The sequence below is a fragment of the Lepidochelys olivacea genome (assembly GCF_965140295.1).
Source record: "Lepidochelys olivacea isolate rLepOli2 genome assembly, chromosome: 3".
Lineage (NCBI taxonomy): Eukaryota > Metazoa > Chordata > Testudines > Cheloniidae > Lepidochelys > Lepidochelys olivacea.
Genome location: NC_140413.1, coordinates 204469809 through 204496636, shown reverse-complemented (window position 1 = coordinate 204496636; position 26828 = coordinate 204469809). Strand labels below are relative to the sequence as shown.

Below are 26828 nucleotides of genomic sequence, written 5' to 3'. Positions count from 1 at the left end.
AAAAGCTGATAAGGTGCCAGACACAATTATTTAATTATTTTCGGGTGGATTGATGCTAAATAAACTGATATTATCAACCCCAAGTATTCAAAAATCAAGCATCAGGCCCCAAAAGTCATGGTTGACTTAAAAATTGATACTTTAAAAGTAAGTTTCTGGTTCTCTCTTATTTGCCTTGTAGAGCACGTGCACTTAGGGTTCACATTTTCAAGTTTATTCTACAGGTTTCAGAGTAGCAGCCGTGTTAGTCTGTATTCGCAAAAAGAAAAGGAGGACTTGTGGCACCTTAGAGACTAACCAGTTTATTTGAGCATGAGTTTTCGTGAGCTACAGCTCACTTCATCGGATGCATACCGTGGAAACTGCAGAAGACATTATACAACCCTGAGGGCTAGATAACTTTCATTTTAAAAAGTAAGATGAGATGATCAGGCATTAAGAACTCCCCTCCAACTCTAAAAATCACACATTAGCAAAATTGAAACCATCAATGCACAATTGCAAAACACACTTAGAACAGCTCCAACTACAAACTTTTCAGTTCCTGAAAGCTTTTAAGAGGTTTGCTGTCATCTCAACACCGGAGAGTAGCCACTTATCTTTTGCATCCTGCCACTTCTTGGTCATTTAAGAAATGTTAGTCAAAGAAATGCATCCGATGAAGTGAGCTGTAGCTCACGAAAGCTCATGCTCAAATAAATTGGTTAGTCTCTAAGGTGCCACAAGTCCTCCTTTTCTTTTTGCAAATACAGACTAACACGGCTGTTACTCTGAAACCAGTCAAAGAAATGTAGTTTGCCACTGAAACCCTAGCTGTGGAAAATAAGGATGCTTCCACTTGATGTTGCAATGCTGCATTTAGTAAAGAACTCCCATGCTGTAAAGCAGTCCATGCTTACTCTTTCAGCTCTAGCAGCTATGGCCTCTAGTATTACTGACCTGGAGTTTTCTTTGACAAGTCTGAGGATGCTAGCCAGCAAAAATGGAATTGCTCAAGTGGCTCCATTTGTCTCCTCAAGATGTAGCACGGGATAGGACTCAGAAGTTGCTTGCCTCCTCCTCTCACACAAGGTTCTATCCAGCTCCATTCTGCCAACCTCCGGGTCAGCATATATAATTCCTCAACACCCAGGTCTGTGCCACCATTTCATCAGACCCAGGGAAAACAGCTGACATACTTCAGTGTCCAGACAAACCTGAAGCTTGAATGAGAGAGAGCTGGTTGAGATTCATCCTGGCTAAGGCTGACAGGAAAACCACATGCCATCAGTGCACTTTCAAGAGAGATCAGACCACCATCTTCAGTGCCTTCGAACTGAAATACAAAGCCCACTTCTACTATCTGGAATGTGCCAACTGCAACTGGCAGCCAGCTAAACTCTGCCAATCAAAAAAACAAAAAATCGATTTTCACAAAGCCAGTTCTGCTCTGAGACAGTTTTTTCCCTGCCAAAATTCAACGTTCTAGTCACAGGTGTTTCGGCAGCAGAGCTGTTTAAAAAATATTACACTTAAAAAAAATATTTTTTTGCTCGTTAAAAAAAACCAGGACAACTATTTTTACACAAACCTTTTTTAAAAAGTCACCCTCTGACAGGGATAGGCCTGGACTATTTCATTTAGTTATGCACACCCGAATGCAAGTTCTTTAGCAACTTGAACTATAGATCTGTTAGCACTGAAGCTCTAAAGCAGCACACCAGCTCTTGCAGCTCAACAACTGATCACCAGTCAAGATTTCAGCAAGGCATTCAGGCTTATCTTGACAAACATGAAATTACTAGACCCATATGACTAGCACCACCTGAACCAGGGTTTCTCATTGCAGCAGCCTTTGCAGTACTTGTTGGTCCTGTAGCCCACATTCCTCTTATAACATGGACAGTTCTGTTTTTCATAACATCTCTCACTTTTATCTCCCCTTCTTCACTTCCTTTACTGTCTACTGACCACTTTGTCACAATCTAACCGTATCAATTTACTGTGTGCTGTGGACTTTAGGTTTATTGTCTACGTGACCAGTACTACACCTAGGTATCCTACCCTCTATTTTTTTTTTTAAAAAAGCGTGGAAACGGAGTTCTTTTCATGTCATCAACTTGATTTTCAATACATATCAGACACACACAAACCTTATGTGCTGTAATCTAATTCTTCACAGTTGCTCTAAAATTCCCTTAAAATTACACAGTAATTTGTAAAATTGTGAAGCCCAAAATACACTAGCAGGAAGCTTATGCAAATTGTAGCAACTATAATTTATGCCTTAGTGCTTTACTCTCCAGGACAGCTTTTAAGACTTTGTTATATGTTTATATGATAATCAACATGTGTGGACATTTATCAGCTACATAATATGCACAGATGCACTTCAGTTGTCCTAATTTGATATGCACTGTGTTTCACGTATTACATTATGCATAGAATTGTTGGTCTGAAATGCAACATTCCACTTGACTGCTAATATATGTCTTATATTAAATGAATACTCATATTCTTCTTACAAGCAGCATTAACACTTGGGGAAAAAAGGATTATGGTGAATTTTAAAATTAGGTAATGTGGTTCAGTGACAGGAATTAATACTGAAACAGATTGTCAGACAGAGTGTCTAATGCAAATGAAATCAAGCTAATCTGAGGAATCTGGTTTTAAATAAGTAATTTCTCTCTGTGTTCATGTTTCAGTCTCTTCTACAACCAATTTATTGTGTCACTGAACTATACAAAGTATCAGACAGCATTTTTTCTTGAATTAGGACATCTGCATGACAATCAGCATTACATCCTGTTTCTCATGTTTCAAATGGGGTAATCCAGTTTCAAAGATTAGGTTAGGCAATCAACAGTACCTTAATATTGATCACTTATACAGAGACTTACACCTTCACAGTACTGGAAAAACAACTAATTAAGCATCTCAAGAACTCAATGAATGTGGCAGGTAGGTACCAGTTATGTCTTACGGGTGGGGAAATTGAGGCATACCGCAATGGCAATTTAAACCAACATCACAATGCAGGAAGCAAATGGAGTCAGGATAACTAATGAGCCCTTAACTTCCATCCCCATATCCATCACTCTGGGTCAGCCTGCCTCACTTAGCAGTAATATATATATATGCAATAATTTTAAGCATCTTTGAAAATCTCAACCTCTGTCTTCACTGAATTCAAGTGCATGTGTGAGATAAGGAATTCACCCCACTCTCTGCCCCAAAAAAGTCCTAGAAAAATTAGATTAGATTAAATTCAGCAAGACTCTTTTCCAGATAACTAATTAAAAGGACATTAAGTCACATACTGGAAAATTTTTTTTACTGCTGATTTTCTATTTGTAACACTTAAAATTACTGAAAGATTAGAGGGAACCATTCTCTTTTTCAGTTTACTTTGTGCATATGCCAGCACTTTCTGCAGTCAATTTTGTCATTTCCCCAATATAGTCAGTTTCTTCCAGTTTGTATGGGTCTTTCACTCAGTAACAAGGCAGAATAGGACTGTAAAGGCACAAATTAGCAAAGGGACCTGGAGGCAAAAAAAGCTCAATCTATTGTAGTCATTTTACTTATGATTAATAAATATATATATAACTTCTTTAAAATGCATACTTTATATTTCGATTAGATTATTAGCTAGTAGTATGCCATAAAGTGTTTACCTTGTCAAACTGTGTGCAACACTTTACATTTTAATGTAATCTAAATATTTTTTTAAAATACCTGAAATATAGCTTCCATCCCTGAGCTCTGATTCTCCATTAGGATCTGGAGCCTTGGAATCAAGCAGAAGCCTGCTTGGAGACACATGGGTCTAGTGGTCCATGCTACTGGTTCCTGATACAGGATTTGGGTGTTTTTTGTATCATAACCTCCCTTGCCCCCACCCAAAAGCTTTTTCCCCAAAAAAGAAGAAAATAAAACAAAATGTGTTTCTTTTTAGAAGAAAATTCTTGAGAGTTTAATTGAAATGGCAAATGTGAAGTGTTTTGCAAATTAACAAAAATTCTAGACACATAATACAAAACAGACAAAACAGTAAAATAAATATGGAAATTTTCAAATTTGTCACATTAAAAAAAATAAAAAACCAATACAAATCCAACTTTCAAAAAAAGAAAATATGCAATACTAATAGAAACATTTGGTATTTTAATTTACAAACATACACCTGATGTTCTGCATTTCTTCCTTTCAGGAACAAGAGGCCTAGATGTGACGATTTGGTTTCAATATCCTTCTCTTTCTTTTAATTTTCCCATTACAAATAAAAGTGCATGATTTTGCTGCATTCTTTCTGCTTGGTTAAAAAAGAATCACTTAAAATGGCAGGGTTCTGCATTTGAGAAAGGAGGCAGATTACTGTACAAAATATTTTAATCTGCTGTGGCTGTAAAACAAGAAGCTAAATTAGGTATGTTAATTCAAACCGTACCTCTGTAAAGGACTTCAGAGTCTCATTCATTTCTGCAACAACCAAATAAGATGGTTTAATTAATCCATGAATATCACCCAATAGTTTTTCTCAATGTGATCATCAGAAAATGTTTCTGAAGTTACTGAATTGTCAATGTGTCTGTTGCTTCATTATGTCAACAAAGATGTTCTGACACAATGTTACCCCTAAAATTACTCTCCTCCTTCCTGTCATGTTGTTACCAGAGGAAATGGATAAAATCTTCTCTACAGTACAACTCTGCTTTTGTTGCTAGGTGTGTAACAGGTATATTTTGCTTTGCTGTCAAGAGCATGGAAAGGACATTAGTTACATTACTAACTGTAACACTCCTGAGAACTAAAAGTACATCAATTCTTCAGATGTTAACAATTAAACTCTTTAAGTTTGCGCTTTTTAGATGCTGGCTCTTCATTTTTCTGTGCTTCTAAACTGCTGGCATCGGATTGGACCTTCTCCACGGTGACAGTGATACCTGATAGAATGTATCCCCCACCTCCACTCATCATCAGTTTTGGATGGCTGCGATCTGGCAAGACCTTCACAAAGAAGAAAAACATTTGCTGTGAGGAGTCATTTTCTGTGTGAGCATGTTTTTAAAAAATAAAGAGAATTTAGACAAAACTTTGAGAGACTAGAATCTTTTAGCCATAAACCCAAAGGAGGTCTGAGAAGTGCATTTCTATTATACAAGGATATTTAATCCTTTGGAGGACTGAAACTCCTTTTTCCAGACTCTGGCAATAGAAATACATAGAGCTGTACATTTGCCATGGTGACCAATGGGGAAAAAACAGTTTTGTCATGCAATTACCATAGAAGTTATAAATTCATACACCTAGGTATGTGAAGCAAAAAAATTATCGAAAGTATCACAGGTTTCTTTGTGTTCCCAATCACTGGACCTTTCCAAAAAACAGTCCAAAAGCCCCACTGGTCAAACACTCCATATTACTTAAATAGTAAACAACAGTGCCTGTCTATTGCTAGTTTCAAATTCTATCATCTCCATCATTAGTGAATTACCGGAGTGGTATGAAGCTTTAACAGAGATGCTATCTTTACCAAATAAAAAAATTTCAGTATGAAAAAAATCCTCATTATCAGATATTTATCATATTTCTACTTTGATCGTTTAAAATCATCCCTAGATTTCCCCAAACCAACATACAGAAATTCCTCATTGACTGCAGCTAACCTACAGATGGACAGTCAGGAGAATCCTGCATTTTACTAACATATGGACAATCTGCTTATAAATCAAAAAGATGTGTGTGCTGATTTAAGACCAAGAGGAACCTCAGATTTGTACTCATCCCCCTTTTTCTCAAGAGGAAAAAAGGAAAATAAAAGAAGCCAGATGGAAGTTTTTCTTGCTTAGCACCAGTTTTCACCGTTCAGGTACAGACATGAGACTTGTTGCTACTTTTATTTTGGGAGATGTGCCATATATGACAGTACCCAAAATGCTGACTTTAGATGTTATCATAGATATGTAGGGCTGAAAGGGATTTCAAGAGGTATTCTAGTCCATTCCTCCATGCTGAGGCAGGACCAAGCATACCTAGGTCATCCCTGACAGGTATTTGTCTAACTTGTTCTTATAAACCTCCAGTGACCTGGATTCCACAACCTCATTTGGTAACCTATTCTCGTATTTAAATATCCTTCTAGTTACAACATTTTTTCTAATATCTAACCTAAATCTTCCTTCGTGAAGATTAAGCCAATTATTTCTTGTTCCCCATCGCCACTGATGGTAGGACAATTTGTTACTGTCCTCTTTACAATAGCACTTGACATATTTGAAGATTTATAAGGTCCCCCCTCAGTCTTCTTTTCTTAAGACTAAACAGATTTTTTTTTTTAAAAACAACCTTTTCTCATAGATCAGGTTTCTAAACCTTTTATTATTTTATTGCTCTTCTCTGGACTCTCTAATTTGTCCATATCTTTCTTAAAATGTGGTGTCCAGAATTGGCACAATATCCAGATGAGGCCTCACCAGCGCTGAATAAATTGGGACAATTACTTCCTGTGTCTTAAATACAACACTCCTGTTAATACATCAGAAAGACATTTGCCTTTTTTGCAAGTGCATCACACTGTTGGCTGATATTCAGTGTGTGACCCACTTTAATCCAGAGATTCTTTGCTGCAGTACTACTGCCTAGCCAGTTATTCCCCACTTTTTAGTTGTGCGCTTGATTTTTCCCTTCCTAAGTGTAGTACTTTGCACTTGTTGTTACTAAATTTCATCTTGTTGATTTCAGACCAATTCTCCAATTTATCAAGATTGCTTTGAATTCTAATCCTATCCCTCAAAGTGATTGCAACCCCTCCCAGCTTGGTGTCATCCAGAAATTTTATAACCATCCTCTCCGCTCCTTTATTCAAGTCATTAATGCAAATATTGATAGTACGGAATCCAGGACAGATCCCTGTGGGGCCCCAACTAGACAGGTCTTCCCAGTTTGACAGTGAACCCCATTGATAACTCCTTGAGCACAGTTTTGAAACCAGTTGTGTACCCACATTATACTAATTTCATCTAGACCACATTTCCCTAGTTGGCTTTTGGGAATGTCGTGTAGGACTGTGTCAAAACCTACTAAAATCTACAGCTTTCCCCCCAGGCACTAAGTTAGTAACCCTGTCGAAGAAGGAAATTAGGTTAGCTAGCCATGATTTGTTCTTGACAAATCCACGCTGGCTATTTCTTATTATCCTGTAGGTGCTCACAAACCGATTGTGCAATAATTTGTTCTACTAGCTTTTCAGTTATCGAAGTTAGGCAAACTGGTCTATAATTCCCCAGGTCCTTTTTCTTCTCCTTTTTAAAGATACACTATGTTTGCCCTTCTCCAGTCCTCTGGGATCTCACCCATCCTTCATGAGTTCTTAAAGCAATCACTAATGGTTCTGAGACGGCTTCAGCTAGCTCGTTAAGCATCCTAAGGTGAATTTCATCAGGTCCTGCCATCTTGAGTATATCTAACATACCTAAATATTCTTTATGCTGGTTTATCCTATTCTGGCTCACATTCCTTTCCTCTTGTTGTTAATATTAATCGTGTTAAGCCTGTGGTCACAAATAACCTTTTTAGTGTGAAGGCGGAAGCAAAATAGGGATTGAACACATCATCCTTCTTTCGGTCATCTGTTTTTAGCTGTCCTTCTCTACTATGTAGTGGACCTACATTTTCCTTTGTCCTTCTCTTACTCCTAATGTACTTGGAGAACCTCTTCTTATTGCCTTTCATGTCCCTTGCTATTTATGTTATCCTCCGAACACTGCAGGAATTAGGCACAAGGAGATAACAGTTTGAATTAAAACTACTAATTCATGAGAAGTTGAGTATTTGACAGTATTTTCTACAAGATTGCATTTCCCTGACATATAGGCACTCCCTGCAGCTCTTACCTGATAATTTCGTAGCCAGGTTTCAGAGAGCTTGAGGTTAATAACACCACCTTTTTCTCTCAGCTTTGTGTAACATTCTAATAATGGCTGGAAGAAAAAAAATGAGTTAACTAAACTTGTCTCAAACTTAAAACACAACAATAACTATAATATATCTTTTTTTTTTATTTACCTCTTTATACTGGCAATAGACAACAAAAGGTCTAGATGGAGCAACAAATTCCAGTAAAGAAAGTAACAAAGGAGTTGGATGGAATCTGCTGGCTACAATTAAGCTGTAACAGAAATTGTACAGGTTAGTTTTCTGCTTCCAAAGGGGCAAGAGACTTGTTAAAAACCATCAGTCATCTGAGTGCATTAACCACATAAAATACACTTTTAATTACTATAATGCAGTTCTCTAGAAACAAAGAATCAAAAGTATATTTCCAGTTTTTTAATATTTTATAGACATTAAGGGCATTGGTTTTAATATCTTCTTTGTTGACCAGCTGGTTAGTTTCATTTAGCTAATAATTTTAAAATGCTAGGTTTTTGTACATTTTTTATTCAATTCAAGTTTCGATCCAAATGTAATCTGACAAATCCATATATAAAATCATCATCAAGTAAATAAGAAAGGTCATTCACCATTTTCTAACATACATTTTCTTAAAAAAATTAAGAATCTGAATAAATCTGCAAAAAGAAAAGGAGTACTTGTGGCACCTTAGAGACTAACCAATTTATTTGAGCATAAGCTTTTGTGAGCTACAGCTCACTTCATCGGATGCATAAAGTGGAAAATACAGTGACGAGATTTATATACACACAGACCATGAAAAATGGGTCATATACATTGTAAGGAGAGTGATCACTTAAGATGAGCTATTACCAGCAGAAGAGTGGGGTGGGGGGAGAGAAAACCTTTTGAAGTGATAATCAAGGTGGGCCATTTCCAGCACATTTCCAGGAATTAACAAGAAAGAAACGTGCTGGAAATGGCCCATCTTGATTATCAACGTTCTTGTTAACTCCTGGAAATGTGCTGGAAATGGCCCACCTACTTCCCCAAGGCATGCCACCATCCACTTCACTGTTCTCAGCCTGAGGGAAAGTAGAGGGATGTGGAGGCAGGGCAGGCTAAAGGAAGAATGACATTTGGAATTCTCTCTATGCAAGATTCCAGGAATAGGTTTGCCTCTCAGCAGATGGAAATGTTCAGACTCCTCCCACCAAAACACTCCCTAGTGACTCCCAGACACACTCCTTAAGAAGATGGTCCCTAAATTATAACACCTTATTACCAGCCATTGTCATAAGTGTCAGACGAGGAAGAAAAAAAAATACCCGAATGATTGAAATGTTAGCTGTATTTCATTGACGATTTTGAATGACCTTTTAAGTAAAAATCCTAAAAAAACCAATATGATCTGGAAAGAGTAAAAAAGGAAACAAGAGATAACCATAAACGTGACTCATTATACCTGAAGATGCTAAGCAATGGAAGAGGGTTTACAATAAGTACACTTCACTGCAGAAAAAATTCAATAGCAAAAATTGGTATTCTAATCCTCCCCAGACCCTCATATATAGTCAAATACATTTATTTATAAGTGCACAAGGTTGACAGTAGTAAAAAAAACCCTATTCAGCCTGTTTAATAAAGCACCATATGCAGACACTGTAGATCACACTGTCGGCAAATCTGTAAGAAATTCTTTTTACTGCCCTTCTGTCATTGTGATTGTTTTAGAATAGTAATATGTTTCCACTTTTGTTACTATCTATATCTGATTCTTCATAATAAATATCAAGTGCTTTGTAATGGCAGCCAACTCATGGCACCTAGTGAAAAACACATTAGAATATTTATTATACAGCAAAACGTGAACAAGTGTTTCTTTATAAAACCAAACTAGTCACTATGCACCACACAAACCAACTTTGAAAAACTATTATTTCTACTAACATCTATACTAGGCAAAATAGCCCTCCTCCTAAAAAAATACCAAAAAAACCCCCCCAAAACCAAAACAAAACCTCCACAAATTTAAAAAATGAGAGCAACATACTAAATTCCCTTTTTGTCTAAATCTCTCTTCTACTCCATCATGATATTTTAAATACCTGCAAATATTTCAGACAGATATCCTCAGTATGATCTCTGTAAGTATGAGTAGCATAAAGAAACCAAATAAGCTCCAGAATAAATAATTTTTGGAATTAGATCTTACTTTTCAATCTTCAAGCACTTTTAGCATGAAAAAACTGAATATCAGTGTTGTGAAGTTACAATTAAACTAAGCCAACCTGAGTCACTTAAAGATTCACACTTGTAAAGGTTAGCATGAAAAAATGGCCCTTTGTAGGAAGCATGTATACTGTATTGGCTTTGGGTTTCTAAAATCACATTTGCTATCATCTTTTTATATTAAGTCTTTATATAATTATCAGTTTGGTGCAACCAATTCCGACAAACGCGGATTAAATGAAAAGAAAAAAAAAAGTGTTTCACATGTAGAAGAGAAATGATGTTGTCTAAATGGCGTGGCTACAACTTAGCAAACTGATGATCTAAGGTTTTATTTATCCAGTTGAAACCCACGATTTTAACTGAAATCACCACTTCAAATCTGAAATATATCTGATCCCTTCCTGGAAAGGATACTTATATTTAGTGAGAATTATTACCTCTAGAATCAAGAATCTGACACTTTTTTATAGTGTAGACCACATCTTAATACACTGCTTGTGGCCCATTATCTTCCCCACCTATAATCATAACACATTCCTGGGAAACTATTTTTCCTAGCAAATACTTCAGTATTAAGATGCAGTTGTCCTTTTTGAAGAAAGTGAAGGCAGAGGGACAAGATGAATAAGACACCACACACTGAGTAATTGTGCTATTCCATATAAACTGATGCGTGTTTTCAAGAAGCATAGTTTTCACTTTTATTCCAGAGCAAAAAGCTATGTCCTTCAAAATATTTATATTAAGAATAAAAGTATGGTCTGCAACAAACTCACCCATCAGCATTTTTCTCTTCCAACAAAGCAGCAGTTTCCACTAGTTTTCTCCTCCTTTCTTGTTGTTTTCTTTGTTTTTCCCGAATCTTTGCATACAAGAACAGAAATAAACACTATAAATTGCAAGGATACATCAGATAGCTTTTATGTTTGTATGAACTGTTTTACTTTATGCAGCTCTGTGGTCTTGTATTTACAAAATAATACAACACGCTGAAGCTCCATTTTGATGGATACCAGTCGAGTCTATTTTGGTGGTCCTGATTCAGGGGACAACAGGTTTTAAACCAAGATATATTATTGTAAAATACTTTTCTCCTGCTTTTTCCTCCTCCCAGTTACTGTATAGTTTAAAACTGCACTTTGAGGACTATTAAAAGTTTCACTAACACTTCCATTAATCTTTTCCAAGTTACAATACAGTTTGCTTGTCTATAGTCACAATGACTCCACGGAAAGCTAGTAAAAGACACACACTTACATTTTCTTTATTTCCTTTTTCTTTGCTCTCTTTATATTCTGTATCTTCAGCAGCAAGGTCCATTGTTTCTTGCTCTTCTGTTTCATTGCTCTCCATAACTGCTTCAGTACTGGATTCCTCTTCTGTTTCCTGTATCAAACTCTGCTTCTCATCGAGCGACCCATTGCTTTCTTCTTCTACTGGAACATTATATTCAGGTTCTGAAGGCAAAGTCTCAGAAGAAAATGTTCCAGAGACAAGACTGTCCACTTTGCTGAGAGGGAATTCATAAAGAGTGTTGAAAAAAGATTCTGGAAATCCAAAACAACTTGTGGCTGCTCTAACAGGTCCCCCTCCTGGATACATTTGAATAACGGATCCATAACCTTTAAATACAAAATAAATAAAAGCAAATTTATAAGTAATCAGTGACAGAATCTAGTGCCCTCAAGGAGCTCACTTTCTAAACAGGTCTATCATAATGTTATTGACGGTATCATCACTGCAGGTCTGGGCTCAAATATCAATTTAGAAATAGAGCAATAAGCTGTCTAATATTAATGTAACCTTTGCAAAATTTAATGTGTAAGCAGTTTTTAACTGCCAGGAAAGATGGAGAGTGCCCCACTGAATGGATAATAGGTTACAATTCAGAAGGCACAATGTACCTCTTAAGACCATATATACTTGTTAAGCAAGCATTTAATACTCCTGGGGGAATTCTGAGCCACTGCACGTGCAGAATTTATGTCCTCTGCAGAATTCTTTACTTCCCACAGAAAAATGACTTTGATGGGGAAGAAAAATGATGCCACAAGAGCGGTCATGTGACCCTCCCCAGCTGTATGTTTCAGGTGCCCAGGGCAGCTGGCAGAGAAGTAAATCACTGTTGGGCAGGAGGCAGAACTGGGGAAGACCTAGCTGGTGAATCCTACCCTTGCGCTGGGCCCAGCTGCTAGTCCCGGCTGGGCTAGGGAGGACAGGATTCCCTCTTCCCCTGCATGGCATCCGGGGCCAGGTCAGACCCATCCCAGATTTCTCCCCCAGCTGCAGGAAGCTCTGCAAACTCCTCCCCTCCTCCCACTTCCTGCACCCATTGCTCCTCAGCTGCACAGGGAGGGATCCCTATACAGAGAGCTGCTCCCCCATCCGCCCAATCCCTGCGCATCCAGACCCCCTTATACCCAGACCTCACCTCCCACTGAGCCTCACCTCCACATTTTATTTGAGAAAATTTGCAGAATTTTAAAATATTGTGCGCAGAATTTTTTACTTTTTGGCACAGAATGGCCTCGGGAGTAGTTTAAGGTTAGCTGTATTCCCCCACGGTATGTGATCAGTGAGCAGCAGTAACTCACTTTAATGACACAGGCATTATAAAAAAATGTGAAACTATTAAAAGAAGCCTGAAAATTTCCTTTGACTCCTTTTTTTTTTTTTGTTTATATCTATCAAATGGTTTGGCTGAAAGATGTAACCTGACTAGTTTAAAGGATATTCAAAAATGCAGTGAGATATATAGCCTCTTCAACATCAAGGTTACTCCACCACAGACAAACATTTATCAAATGTTTATAATTAATTTGGAATTACCACCTCATTCCTTCTGCTTCAGAGAGTAACTCTACTGCCCCAAAGTCACTGGCTAAGGCTGCAGGTTTGTCATGGTGGGAGAAAAGTCATGTATAGCATGATTCCCATTAGTCTGTGGCCATGACTCACCTGGCAGTAGCGGCGCCTGTCCAGTGTGGCTGGGCCCACCTCCCTGCTTCAGATGTTGCAACTTGGCATGTGGGGTTGCAGCACTGTGGCGATTTGGCATGCTGGACCCTCTGTCATGATGAGGGGGACTAAAGCTGAGCTGCACTGCAACCCTGAGCACCAGGTCTCAACGCCCAGAGCAGGGCACTGGGCCTAGTCCCGAGGGACATGAGCCACAGGAGCTGCCACTGCCAGGTAAGCATGGGGCAGGCTCTCTCTCCAGGCCCTCTCTCCAGGCCCCCCGGCCTACCATGCTGGGATCAGGGTTGGTGAGCTGGGGGCAGAGGATGGTGCTGCTGCATGTGGTCGGTGCCCGCACCGAAGCACGAAGAGAACTTTTTAAATCAAAAATCAGGGAGTCACAGTAAATTTAGCAAACCATGACTTCTACTACATTTACTGGGACTGCTCTGTGATTTTTGATTTAAAAAATGCCATGACAAATTTGCAGCCCTATGGGAATTGAAAAGCGGGCTGTCAAAACGTTAAAATAAACCTAACATAACGTGGTGTGTGTTTGTCAGCTAATACACAGGAACCCTGAGTGCTTAGCCATGATGCTGCACCTTGTGCCTCAACACACACCAGGTGTGGGCATATCAGTTGATAAACACCCAGCCCATTACATATTGTTTACTTACATGTCCCATTTACTAACACTTCACTTATTAATAAAGTGTCAAGTTGAATTTTTTAAATAAAAATCCAGTTTGATAGCACTCCCTTAGAAAATAAAATTCTGCACATGCCATTTATGTTATTGTGTAAAATATATGAGGTTTTCCCCCCTTTGCTTCCCTGCTGATATTTATAAAAGGTCTTTTTCAATCTGGCAGGGTGGGCAAGCCCAAGAACATCTCCCACACACTTGGGAGCCCATTGCTGTCTCTCAAATTGCAGTTTTACTGCTGCTGTTATTGGTAACTTTCCCCAGGTCCTGCAAGAGGGAGAGTTTGCACATGGGCTCCCAAAGGCACCTTTGAGAGTGATGTATGAGACAGGAACTGAAATGGATCATCAACACAACACTGAGACGGACTATACACAAAGTGCTGTGACATGTACAAAGCAAACAAAATGAAAAGAGAACATATTTTTCTATGTTCTTTCAGTTGCAGTAACCTTAAGTACAAACTTTTCAAACTGAAATGTGATTTTCAAATAGACTGTGTCCCTTTAAATACCACAGAAAGTACAAGCAAAACATTAAGTGTTGTTTTAAACTAAGATAAAAAGTGTTTTAAAGTAAAGTAAATAAATACTTATTGACTCAGTTTCAAACAAGCATCAGTTTTGTTCTTCGCTAGAGCCGCTGTACTACTTACCTCCCATTCGCTCCATTATGGCACCCAGAACCAAGCCCGCACAGGTTTCCATCACAATCATTTTGTTGCCAGCTCGGATATTTCCCAAAGTCAACATTTGAGCTAGAGTATCATACCGCAAATGGCTAGAAAATAAATGGTTCTTTTACTTTCAGTGCCAAACAGCTTTGTCTAGACTTAAAAGCATTGTGCATCAGCCCATAAAGCTGTCACCAGCAAGAGGCATGTTAAAAAGGAATTGTTCAGGAACTATATCAATGACAGTGAGGGTCAGAGTCCCAGAAGAATACAACTAAGTCTGTTAATCAAGATACACTGAGAACAAAGCGAACATGCAATTAGAAGCAGTGAGGCATTTAGTACACAAAAGTGTTCAGTGGAAGTATTAAAGGGTAGGAGATGAAATGGTGAATATACTGACGCACTGATCTAAATGTGAACCAGCCAGAGTGCAAGTTCTTTCAAATTACTGTATAATTCTCTGAATTATCGTACAGTCAGTTTTGTAAGGACATGAAGTGTCTTTAAAAGCAATTTTATTCCCAATAATGCATACTTTGTAATTATTTTTATAATATTTTCAATTCCCCCCCCCCCCCGGAGCAGTAGCACCTACAGGCCCCAATCATTAATCAAGGCCCCACTGTGCTAAGTGCTGTATGCATGTAATAAGAAAGTTAGTTGGAGCCCGAAAGAGCTTACAACATGACAAGAGTTAACAGATGAATAAAATAAATGAAGGAGAGAATGGATAAGATTAAAAAAAGAAAAGATAAAAGTTAAACAATCATGACTAACATAGTAAGCAACAGTCTAATCAATAGTCTCAATATCTTATGTTTACTTTATATGATTAAAAAATAATGAATAAGTCCAGGTTGGGAGGAAAAAAAAACCTATACTGAATACCAGTAGGTAATTATTCCATTATATATTTAAATTAAGTCATATGTGGCTTGGTTTGTTTTCAACCCCAACTGCATTTTTAAAATTTCGGAGGGTTCTAGAAAATAATAATTATGTTTTTTAAACTCTGACTTTTTTTTTTTTTTTTTTACTTTTTCCTTCTTTATTTCTGCTAGGTGGCCCCATTTCTTGGCTGCTGACCCATAATACAGAGGCAGGATCCTGTCTGACCAGAAAGTGGGAACTGGTAGCTCACCAAAATGTGTTCAGCAGCAGTTGAAGGGGGATTTATGTGATGAGGTAAAGAGGTACAATTGGTCTCATATAGATGTTTTACTTTTCTTACCCAGTCCAAGGGGATATTAGTTCCTCAATTATTTTTCATTATTTAGAAATTTTGTATTGACAGGAAAAAACTAAATGTATAAATCATCATTTTTAATTCGTAACTTTAAAAAATCATGTTTCCAATCATACTTTAAAAATGCATCTTCACATTTACTTCTTTTAAAATATACTTACTTGATTTTCCCAGGTTCCCTTGCATAGTACATTGTTGAAAGAATGCGGGTAGATGGCTTTACAATTGTAATAACTGCCTCATATCTGTAAGTAAAAGCACAGTAATATTCTTAAAGCTCAACAAATTAAAGAACTACTAAACTTCCCTGTCTTGTGAACTTAACTTACTTTTTCTTCTTCTTCTTTATGTACTTATCTTGGGCAAATTCTGTTTTGCCTCGAAACGTTGTACTGTTCTCTATTAATTGTTGAATTATTTCCTTGAAAAAGAGATTAAAGATTATTTTTATTGTATCTGGTTATTTCCCACTTATTTCACACACAATATATTTAATATTTTAACACACAATATTTTAAGGGAGGCGTTAACATAAGAAACATTTCTCACTCACTACAGATTTATGCATGCAGTTGCCACTAACATCAACGAAAGTTTGCACGGTAAATTCCTGCTCATTATTGGGGCAAATAAGACATCTGTCTCTTTCAACAGTACCATGTAATTGCAAATAGGAATTAAAAAAACCCCAAAAAACAGCACAAATGGAGAGACATTCTTTCAAGAAATAATGCCAGCTTAAAAATTATATTGTGAGAATGTTGTTCTTTAGGGCAGGCACTAAAGGGTGTGTGTATAATGCCTAGCAAAATGAAGCACTGATCCTGACAGTTGCTACCACAATGTAAATATATGGCAATCTACTATTGTTAACACCACCGCCTAAGATCACAGTAACTGAAATAGAAAAGAGACACCATATTTTCAGTTTGTTTACTTTAGGCAATTGATAACACTTTGTATATAGTCAATTTCATAGATTTCCCTGTAGAGTCAGTTTCCTCTGTATGAGTCTCATGCAAAGTTACAGAGGAGAGAAAAGTATTTTAAAAGTAGGAAAATGTAACAAAAAAATCACTACAATTGGCAGGGAATCTCATGGACATGCATAGTATTTGAAACTAATTTTAACTCATTTTTAAAAAATTAACTAGATTTCTAATTAATAGTGTCCCTTTAATGTATTTTGGGTGATGGAGGTGGCAGGAAAAGCATTAATTTAGGGAGTTTGGGCAATTTGTTTTTAAACATTTTCTAAAGCGACAACAGAACCGTTTTCTAATTTCAAGTAACACATACACATGCCGTTCAAATCTATATTAAAGGAAGTCTACCAAAGGAAATGGTGGAAACCTGCTACCAATAGACATTTAAACGTCTAGACATAACACTAAGGAAGAAAATTAAAACTGCCAGGAACAAGTCTGTTCTGACAAAGAAATTGGGCTAGATGGCTTTTTCCAATCACTAACTCTGTAATTCTGTGAAACATGAAGCAGTTTTCTTCTTCCAGTGTACATGACAATCTGTGCCACTCTACCACCAGCCCCACCTATAATAAAGCGGTTGCACTTTCAGAAGATCTCTGCTCTGTATTGGGCATCTAAATTAAGTGGCTAGTTTTTCCAGAAGTGGGCACACTGCGTCTAGAGGGCAAGGCTGACTGGGACAGGCCCCTCCCCGGAGCGTGCACGCGACCCATGCACACAAGCAACATGAGAGCTGCTTTGAACAGTCGCAAACAGGAAGATAAAACTGGACCTTGCAAGGAGAATATAGCAAGTTTAATCAATATAAACATAAGAGATCCCCCAAACTCTACTAGAAAGGAAACAATGGAAATTTGAAAGTTTTATATAATGAAGGGTATGTCTACACTGCAATTAAACACCCATGACTGGGCCTTTTCAGCTGACTCAGGCTTGCAGGGCTGTTTAATTGCAGATTAGATGTTCGGGTTTGGGCTGGAGCCCCGAGGAGGGTCCCAGACCCCAGGTTTCAGCCCGAGCCCGAATGTCTACACCGCAATTAAACAGGTCCACAATTCCAAGTCAGCTGACATGGGCCAGCCGTGGGTGTTTAATTGCAGTGTAGACATACCCAAAACATAGGAGAGATCATTAAACAAACACTTTAAAATCCCTTTATCAGTTGCTACCATAGTATGAAATTGGGTAATTCCTTCTTCAAGGAAGCAAAATTAACATCTTGAGAATGTTTAATTTTAACACTTAGCTATGCAGATGCATATAGAAATAAATTTATCAATGAAGTCTGCTTTCTAGGTACGACCTAAAACAGGGATTGGCAATATTTGGCATGCAGCCTGCCAGGGTAAGCCCCCGGTGGGCCGGACTGGTTTGTTTACCTGCCGCATCCGCAGGTTTGGCCGATCGCGGCTCCCACTGGCCGCAGTTCGCTGCTCCAGGCCAATGAGGGCTGCGGGAAGCGGCAACCAGCACATCCCTTAGCCCGTGCCGCTTCCCGCAGCCCCCATTGGCCTGGAGCGGCGAACTGCGGCCAGTGGGAGCCGCGATCGGCCGAATCTGCAGACATGGCAGGTAAACAAACTGGCCCGGCCCGCCAGGGGGCTTACCCTGGCGGGCTGCATACCAAACATTGACCTAAAAGTATGTGGTACTATATTCACATTAACATCTGCATACTTTCACATCCCTAACTCTTTCTTGGACCTCCGATAGTTATATATCATTGTATGACATTTAATATACATCTGTACTATGAAAATATTTGCAATATGTATCTAACCCTATTTAAGTGAAGTTCAAAACTGAATGAAACTACTGTGCACATTATGTACATTTTTTCTGATGTTCTGGGTTCCTCCCCCGTTTCTTTTGATGTCATGACAATTCTTAATGTGATAAAAGTTCACAAATCATGTTCCTTTTTAACTGTACAATTGTCAACTTAAATGAAAGACTTTCCAGAAAATACGGTCTTTGTAAAAATACATTTTAAGAAGCTATGTAGAAAGGGAAAGTAAAACAGAATGCCATAAAGAAAAAGTACTGAAGTTTGACTTTCTACTAAAATTTAAAAAATGGCCCTAATTCATAAACTCAAATACAATCATGAGGGTAGCACAGAAATGACATCAAAACCTTAATGTTACCTGTCCTTTAATACCCTTGTCCTTCAAAGCCTTTATGTCATCATGAGTCAGTTTTTGAGACTTTCCATCATCAACTATGTTACGATTATCTGTACCTGCTTCTTTTGTTTCTAAAGAAAAAGGATATAAATTTGTAAAATACTCTAGCTTTAAATATTTTTTACTGGAGACATGTATGATTTTAATTTCACAGAAAGCAGACTACAAGGATTCATCCCACACGCTTAGTGGCTTTGCGTTAAGTTTCCTAAGCAATCAGCTAACCATAATATATAAAATAAAGATAAAGTATGTCTTTACCAATGTTAAAGATCAAGTACTCTTACACCAATATTAAAAACCTTTCTTTACTTTTCATAGTACTATTGAAATATTAGCACTGCAGGACAAAACAATGCACCTTGTGACAGAAAAAAAATGTCTACTGAAAGTTCATAAAATTCTTAATGGAAAAATAATCTCTCTCTTTGTTCTCAGTAAGGAAGCCATTTACTTGCCAACAGTTTTTTCCAATCACAAGTCAATCCCGTCAAATACCTGTGGTAGTCTCTTCCATCTTTTTCTTTGGCTGAAGGCTCCCACCACTAGATACCTCAAATGTCGTTCCATAAATATGTCCAATGGCATTATCCAGATAGAACCACTGCTTTTCGAAAATAACTTTTCTGAAATAATTTTTAAAACTAAATTAATAAAAAATAATCATTCATTCCAGTATCAATTTGCCCAAGAGACTGAGATAGTGTTAAAACCTAATTACAATTAAACATAGTACTATAAAATTCAAGTTCAAATATAATGTCCTATAAGTGTAGTAAATAAGTGTTTATTATCACTATCTATACATCCATGCTAGCATGAAACTGACCAGGAGTGCAGCAAACTTAAAGGACCAAAGAAATTGAGATAAAAAGAAAAAAAATTCAGTTCACAGAAGTATTAACAACATGCTGATTGCCAAGGTAACAATAGCAGGATGTAGTAATGGTATGTCTTGAATTAGGTTTTAGAATAAGAATTGGGTCAAAAATGTCAGCATGAAAATGGAGGAATACAGCAAAAATAGGGTAAATTTGGGGCCTGTCACTCAGAAAGGAAAGCTGAGTGGACACTTAGAAATCCATAAATCCTGCAGTGTCCCTTTGAAAGAACTTTAGCAAAGACTTGGAGAGAAGGTCTACGAAACAGGTGGAAAGACTAGTTTTCTCAACACACACTCAAATAAGTGCAAATTATCATCTCCCTACAGATAAGATAGTATAGAATCATAGAATATCAGGGTTGGAAGGGACCCCAGAAGGTCATCAAGTCCAACCCCCTGCTCAAAGCAGGACCAATTCCCAGTTAAATCATCCCAGCCAGGGCTTTGTCAAGCCTGACCTTAAAAACCTCTAAGGAAGGAGATTCTACCACCTCCCTAGGTAACGCATTCCAGTGTTTCACCACCCTCATAGTGAAAAAGTTTTTCCTAATATCCAATCTAAACCTTCCCCACTGCAACTTGAGACCATTACTCCTCGTTCTGTCATCTGCTACCATTGAGAACAGTCTAGAGCCATCCTCTTTGGAACCCCCTTTCAGGTAGTTGAAAGCAGCTATCAAATCCCCCCTCATTCTTCTCTTCTGCAGGCTAAACAATCCCAGCTCCCTCAGCCTCTCCTCATAACTCATGTGTTCCAGTCCCCTAATAATTTTTGTTGCCCTTCGCTGGACTCTCTCCAATTTATCCACATCCTTCTTGAAGTGTGGGGCCCAAAACTGAACACAGTACTCCAGATGAGGCCTCACCAATGTCGAATAGAGGGGAACGATCACGTCCCTCGATCTGCTCGCTATGCCCCTACTTATACATCCCAAAATGCCATTGGCCTTCTTGGCAACAAGGGCACACTGCTGACTCATATCCAGCTTCTCGTCCACTGTCACCCCTAGGTCCTTTTCCGCAGAACTGCTGCCTAGCCATTCGGTCCCTAGTCTGTAGCTGTGCATTGGGTTCTTCCGTCCTAAGTGCAGGACCCTGCACTTATCCTTATTGAACCTCATCAGATTTCTTTTGGCCCAATCCTCCAATTTGTCTAGGTCTTTCTGTATCCTATCCCTCCCCTCCAGCGTATCTACCACTCCTCCCAGTTTAGTATCATCCGCAAATTTGCTGAGAGTGCAGTCCACACCATCCTCCAGATCATTTATGAAGATATTGAACAAAACCGGCCCCAGGACCGACCCTTGGGGTACTCCACTTGATACCGGCTGCCAACTAGACATGGAGCCATTGATCACTACCCGTTGAGCCCGACAATCTAGCCAGCTTTCTACCCACCTTATAGTGCATTCATCCAGCCCATACTTCCTTAACTTGCTGACAAAAATACTGTGGGAGACCGTGTCAAAAGCTTTGCTAAAGTCAAGAAACAATACATCCACTGCTTTCCCTTCATCCACAGAACCAGTAATCTCATCATAAAAGGCGATTAGATTAGTCAGGCATGACCTTCCCTTGGTGAATCCATGCTGGCTGTTCCTGATCACTTTCCTCTCATGCAAGTGCTTCAGGATTGATTCTTTGAGGACCTGCTCCATGATTTTTCCAGGGACTGAGGTGAGGCTGACTGGCCTGTAGTTCCCAGGATCCTTCTTCTTCCCTTTTTTAAAGATTGGCACTACATTAGCCTTTTTCCAGTCATCCGGGACTTCCCCGGTTCGCCACGAGTTTTCAAAGATAATGGCCAGTGGCTCTGCAATCACAGCCGCCAATTCCTTCAGCACTCTCGGATGCAACTCGTCCGGCCCCATGGACTTGTGCACGTCCAGCTTTTCTAAATAGTCCCTAACCACCTCTATCTCCACCGAGGGCTGGCCATCTCTTCCCCATTTTGTGATGCCCAGCGCAGCAGTCTGGGAGCTGACCTTGTTAGTGAAAACAGAGGCAAAAAAAGCATTGAGTACATTAGCTTTTTCCACATCCTCTGTCACTAGGTTGCCTCCCTCATTCAGTAAGGGGCCCACACATTCCTTGGCTTTCTTCTTGTTGCCAACATACCTGAAGAAACCCTTCTTGTTACTCTTAACATCTCTTGCTAGCTGCAGCTCCAGGTGCGATTTGGCCCTCCTGATATCATTCCTACATGCCCGAGCAATATTTTTATACTCTTCCCTGGTCATATGTCCAACCTTCCACTTCTTGTAAGCTTCTTTTTTACGTTTAAGATCCGCTAGGATTTCACCGTTAAGCCAAGCTGGTCGCCTGCCATATTTACTATTCTTTCGACTCATCGGGATGGTTTGTCCCTGTAACCTCAACAGGGATTCCTTGAAATACAGCCAGCTCTCCTGGACTCCTTTCCCCTTCAAGTTAGTCCCCCAGGGGATCCTGGCCATCCGTTCCCTGAGGGAGTCGAAGTCTGCTTTCCTGAAGTCCAGGGTCCGTATCCTGCTGCTTACCTTTCTTCCCTGCGTCAGGATCCTGAACTCAACCAACTCATGGTCACTGCCTCCCAGATTCCCATCCACTTTTGCTTCCCCCACTAATTCTACCCGGTTTGTGAGCAGCAGGTCAAGAAAAGTGCCCCCCCTAGTTGGCTCCTCTAGCACTTGCGCCAGGAAATTGTCCCCTACGCTTTCCAAAAACTTCCTGGATTGTCTATGCGCCGCTGTACTGCTCTCCCAGCAGATATCAGGAAAATTAAAGTCACCCATGAGAATCAGGGCATGCGATCTAGTAGCTTCCGTGAGCTGCCGGAAGAAAGCCTCATCTACCTCATCCCCCTGGTCCGGTGGTCTATAGCAGACTCCCACCACTACATCACTCTTGTTGCACACACTTCTAAACTTAATCCAGAGACACTCAGGTTTTTCTGCAGTTTCGTACCGGAGCTCTGAGCAGTCATACTGCTCCCTTACATACAGGGCTACTCCCCCCACCTTTTCTGCCCTGCCTGTCCTTCCTGAACAGTTTATAACCATCCATGACAGTACTCCAGTCATGTGAGTTATCCCACCAAGTCTCTGTATTAAGGGAACCTTGCATTTTGGTTTAACCTCGGAGATTTAAAAAAAAATCAAACAACAAAATTACTCCTTGAGGCCCTAATCCTGCAAGCTGATCTGTGTAAATGGAACTCTATGCTGAGCAGAGCCTCGCTCATTTAGCAATATACCTATCAGTTTCTGTGCCATACATAGGTTGGTATCCAGACTGTCTCTTACCATGTCAATGAAACACAAATAGGACCAAGTTTTCAGATAGAAAAAACAAAGCAAAGAAACATTAAATTCTTTCAAGTACCAGAGGGGTAGCCATGTTGGTCTGGATCTGTAAAAATGGTATGCATCCGACGAAGTGGGTATTCACCCACAAAAGCTTATGCTCCAATACGTCTGTTAGTTTATAAGGTGCCACAGCACTCTGCCATTAAATTCTTTGACATTCTAACACTCCTTTGCTTGGAATTCATAATTCATATACATTTTTAAGTGTGCAATGATTACTGTACTTCCAAATGCAATCAAATATTTAAATCAACCATGCAAACATAATAAAAACTATAATGGTCCAAATACAAAATTTACTTGTGTTTTCATCTTAATAATGGCAAGGAAAAAACTAATGGTATTTTAGTTGCTTACCTAAATTATTCGCTTGCCCCTGGGCAACAGGTAAATAGAATTTTGCAAGGTTAAGTACTAGAAAGGCTATGATTTAATAAAAGCCAAGCAAATGTGTCCTCGTAGTTCATGGTAATGCATTCGTAGACAGAATACCTACACAGAATTCATAAGCCTGAAGTCAGACTTTGAATTTGCTGACTCATCAGTTTGTGAAATAAAATAACCTGCTTAATGCTGAAGTTATTTAATTTCCTGTAGCAATATTGGTTCTTACTGATACCTTGTGTTTTCATTTATAATTTGGGTTGGGAATGGGGAAGAGACTGCTGGAAATTGAATGTAAAAAATGTCTATGACTTTTGGGATTTAATAAAAGATTTTAATAACAGTGCTGTGTAATAGTAACAAAGATTTATTATTTTACAGTTAATGCTACTTGGCAGCTTTTGAAAAACACACAAGTCCACAGTCATCTGCTGGAGTGGCAAGAGCTGAAGACACATATGGAAGTAATCTGGACACTACTCCAGGCAGTGGTTTTCGACCAGGGGTCTGGGGCCCACTGTGGGGGCTGCAAGCAGGTTTCAGGTCTGCCAAAATAAACCAGAGAGCAGAGCCAGTGTTAGACTCACTGGGGCCAAAGCCCGAGCCCCAATGCCCAGGGCTGAAGCCGAAGCTTGAGCAACTTAGCTTTGCGGGCCCCAGGCAATTGCCCTGCTTGCTACTCTCTAATGCCAGCCCTGGCTTTTAATCTACTGGATATGCAGAAAGAGTTGTTGGAGCACAGGTGGGCCATGGGGTGGGGGGCTCAGAAAAAGTTTAAGAACCCCTGCTTTTGGTGGTGGCATTCTCCACTTCCTCCACAGGGAACAGGTGGGAGGCCCCTCTTCCTAGGCATCTTCACCAAAACAGTGGCATCTGTACACCACAGCAGAAATAGCTGGCTTTCTCCCACTACCTGAAAAGCAGTGACAGGACTGAAGCAGTCTCTCTGCACAATCAGGAAGATGTCACTGTATCTCCATCAAAACTGATATCCCTTTGCTGTGCAAATGCAATACTCTCCAATGTAAGACAAATTTATCCCTTTCATTGAGATTATTTCAGATTCTCTGCGAGCAATTAACTGCTACTCTTCATCCACTTTGCACAGATGTACCAGGCATACAGTGAACACACAGTAACTAAGTTCTCCTTATACCTGGCCGTTTTTCTTATAACAACATAACCAGAAGCCTCCTTGCCCCGATAGGGCTCTCTGGCACAGAAGGCAAGCCTGGGGTAGGACGCAGTCCTACATCCTGGTCACCACAACAGTCCAGAGTTGCAGCTAACTTGCAAATTAATTAGAGCTGTCCCTGAGGTTACTCTACTGTACCAGGCGCCAAAGCAGACTCTGACAGCCCCAGATTTGTGACAGTGCACTGCCTCCTTTTTCTTGGTCCCTGCACTGGGCTCAGCATCAGAGTAGGGATGAACTGGTACTTCTGTCTCAACAGATTCAACACAACATTGATTTGCAGTCAGTTCATACTAGGAAAGCTAGTTGACAACCAGAGTAACTAGAAACTTACAAAAATCACGGCACTTGCCCAGAGAAGATTGCTACTCAATCTTGGCAAGTGGATTTTTCCAGCCCTGCTTCTTGGTATGAAGATTTTGCTCTTAATGAAATAACACTCTACCTAAGTATGATGTTTTTAGCAATTATTTTTTAAAATTCAACACTAACTTATCCCAACAATTTGTCTAAGAATTTAAGAGTGATATGTAGACTCTCTTAGCAAGACAGCAATACAGGGAAGAAGGTAAGTAGCACATCTGCAGACGTGACAGAGAGGGGAAACAAACTTCAGGAGTCCCACCTATCAGTCTTCTGTTTTAACCAGTTATCCACTTTAACAGAAAAGGCAAATGGTATTACACATAAAATCTGCCTCCTGGATGTGTTTTTTCTCTTTCCTGTCAAAGTCACATTCTGTGCATAACAGTGGTTTTCAGGACCAATTCTGAAAGAGCAAGCCTAACTTGAAAAGTGACCAGAGCTTGAGAAACTGACTTTCCCATAGTGAGCAACAAAACCTTCTACATACATGCAGTGATGTATTCCTAAATCTGCAGTCTGCTCCAGAGGCTCTGTTAAGTATTCATAGCTGCAGAGCAAACACAAAGTATTGCCAGTTTTTTCCCCCCACTACTGGTATCCTGTCACCAAAGCCAAGGTGCTAGGGCAGAGAAAGGTTGAGTAGCAGACCCCAGCCACCCCACATAACTCCCCAGACACACACCTTTGCTGCAGCCAGGAGCATCTATGGCAGGATAGGGGACAGAGAGAGGGCTTCTTCTCTACTTTGCAACACTATGAACAAATATGAGCATGCAAAGTATTTCAAAGTTATCAGATAGACAACTGGACATTAATAGAGGATGCAGACCGTAAAAGGAGGGGCAACTATTTCCCAACAGCTACAGGGAGAGAGGTTGATTTCTCACCTGTGCACTGCCGTTGAACAATGGCTACCTCCCCGCCACTACCTTCTGATCTCTCTCTCTTTGGCTATTAAATGTCTGGGGGTGGGGGGGGGGGCAAGGAAGAGAGACTGGGCAGGACTGAGAGGAGGAGTTAGAAAAGTACTACTGATCGAGCAAAGTTTTGAGGGAAGGGCAGAACAAGATACAGGGAGGAGGACAGCAATGTTGAGAAAGACACACAGGGTGCGGAGGACGAGAGATGGGAGAGAGGAAACGGACACAGGGCAAGAGGGAAAAGATGCACGTTATCAAGGGCATTTTTAAACAGAAAGTAACACGTGCTTCTGCTGGCGGCTTCTCTTCCTCCCTGGTGCCAGCAGAAGGGAGTGTCACGCCCGGGAGCTGTGCCCAGCGGCAGCCAGGTCCGAGCCCGGACCGCGCCAGGGACAAGGAGGAGCCCGAGGGCCCGCAGCACTGGGGTCACCGCGACGGGCCGCAGGGCGGGCTGTGCCCGGCCGCGGCCCCACCAAGGTGTCACCGGGACGGCCGGACACGGAGCCGCGCTGCGGGGAGCGCCTCGCCCAGCCGGCGGCGCTATCGGGGCGGGGTGGGGGGCGCAGTACCGGGACAGCGACGGCAGGGAACAGGGCGGCCGGGGTGCGGGAGCGGGACCCGACCCACCTCCGCCTCAGCACGAGCACCGCCTTGAAGACCTCGTCCCGCTTGAGCACGGCGCAGTCCCCCTCGCGGATGCGCAGCCCTGGCTTCGCGCTCTCTTCCATGGCCGCGCGCGCGCACCCCCCCAACCACTCAGCCGTTGCCGGTTCCGTTTGCCGTCTGCCTGGGGGGGTGGGGCCCTCGCGCCACTTCCGGTAAGGACCCGCACTGCGCACGCGCTGCGAACTCAGAC

The 26828-nt window shown here is 40.3% G+C and overlaps 1 protein-coding gene across 1 annotated transcript; it reads right to left on the bottom strand.

Annotated features, from left to right (window-relative positions):
* Window positions 1-4014: 4014 nt before the first annotated feature.
* Window positions 4015-26789, bottom strand: TRMT6 (tRNA methyltransferase 6 non-catalytic subunit). The gene is made up of 11 exons (XM_084623086.1): window positions 26600-26789; window positions 19376-19503; window positions 18839-18948; window positions 16032-16123; window positions 15864-15947; window positions 14436-14560; window positions 11371-11735; window positions 10890-10975; window positions 8050-8152; window positions 7878-7964; window positions 4015-4992 (listed from the first exon to the last, which is right to left on the bottom strand). The coding sequence occupies exons 1-11, from the start codon at window positions 26698-26700 to the stop codon at window positions 4819-4821; spliced, it is 1455 nt and encodes a 484-aa protein (XP_084479212.1). The 5' UTR covers window positions 26701-26789; the 3' UTR covers window positions 4015-4818.
* Between the last annotated feature and the right edge of the window lie 39 nt (window positions 26790-26828).

What these genes read in the sequence shown, in the direction of transcription:
- TRMT6 (XM_084623086.1), bottom strand. Translation starts at nt 26,700, where the DNA reads ATGGAAGAGAGCGCGAAGCCAGGGCTGCGCATCCGCGAGGGGGACTGC. An exon ending in TCTATTGCCAGTATAAAGAG is followed by an intron (nt 7,965 to 8,049) that starts GTAAATAAAAAA and finishes TTTTTCTTCCAG; the next exon opens with CCATTATTAGAATGTTACAC. An exon ending in CCTGGCTACGAAATTATCAG is followed by an intron (nt 4,993 to 7,877) that starts GTAAGAGCTGCA and finishes TTCTTTGTGAAG; the next exon opens with GTCTTGCCAGATCGCAGCCA.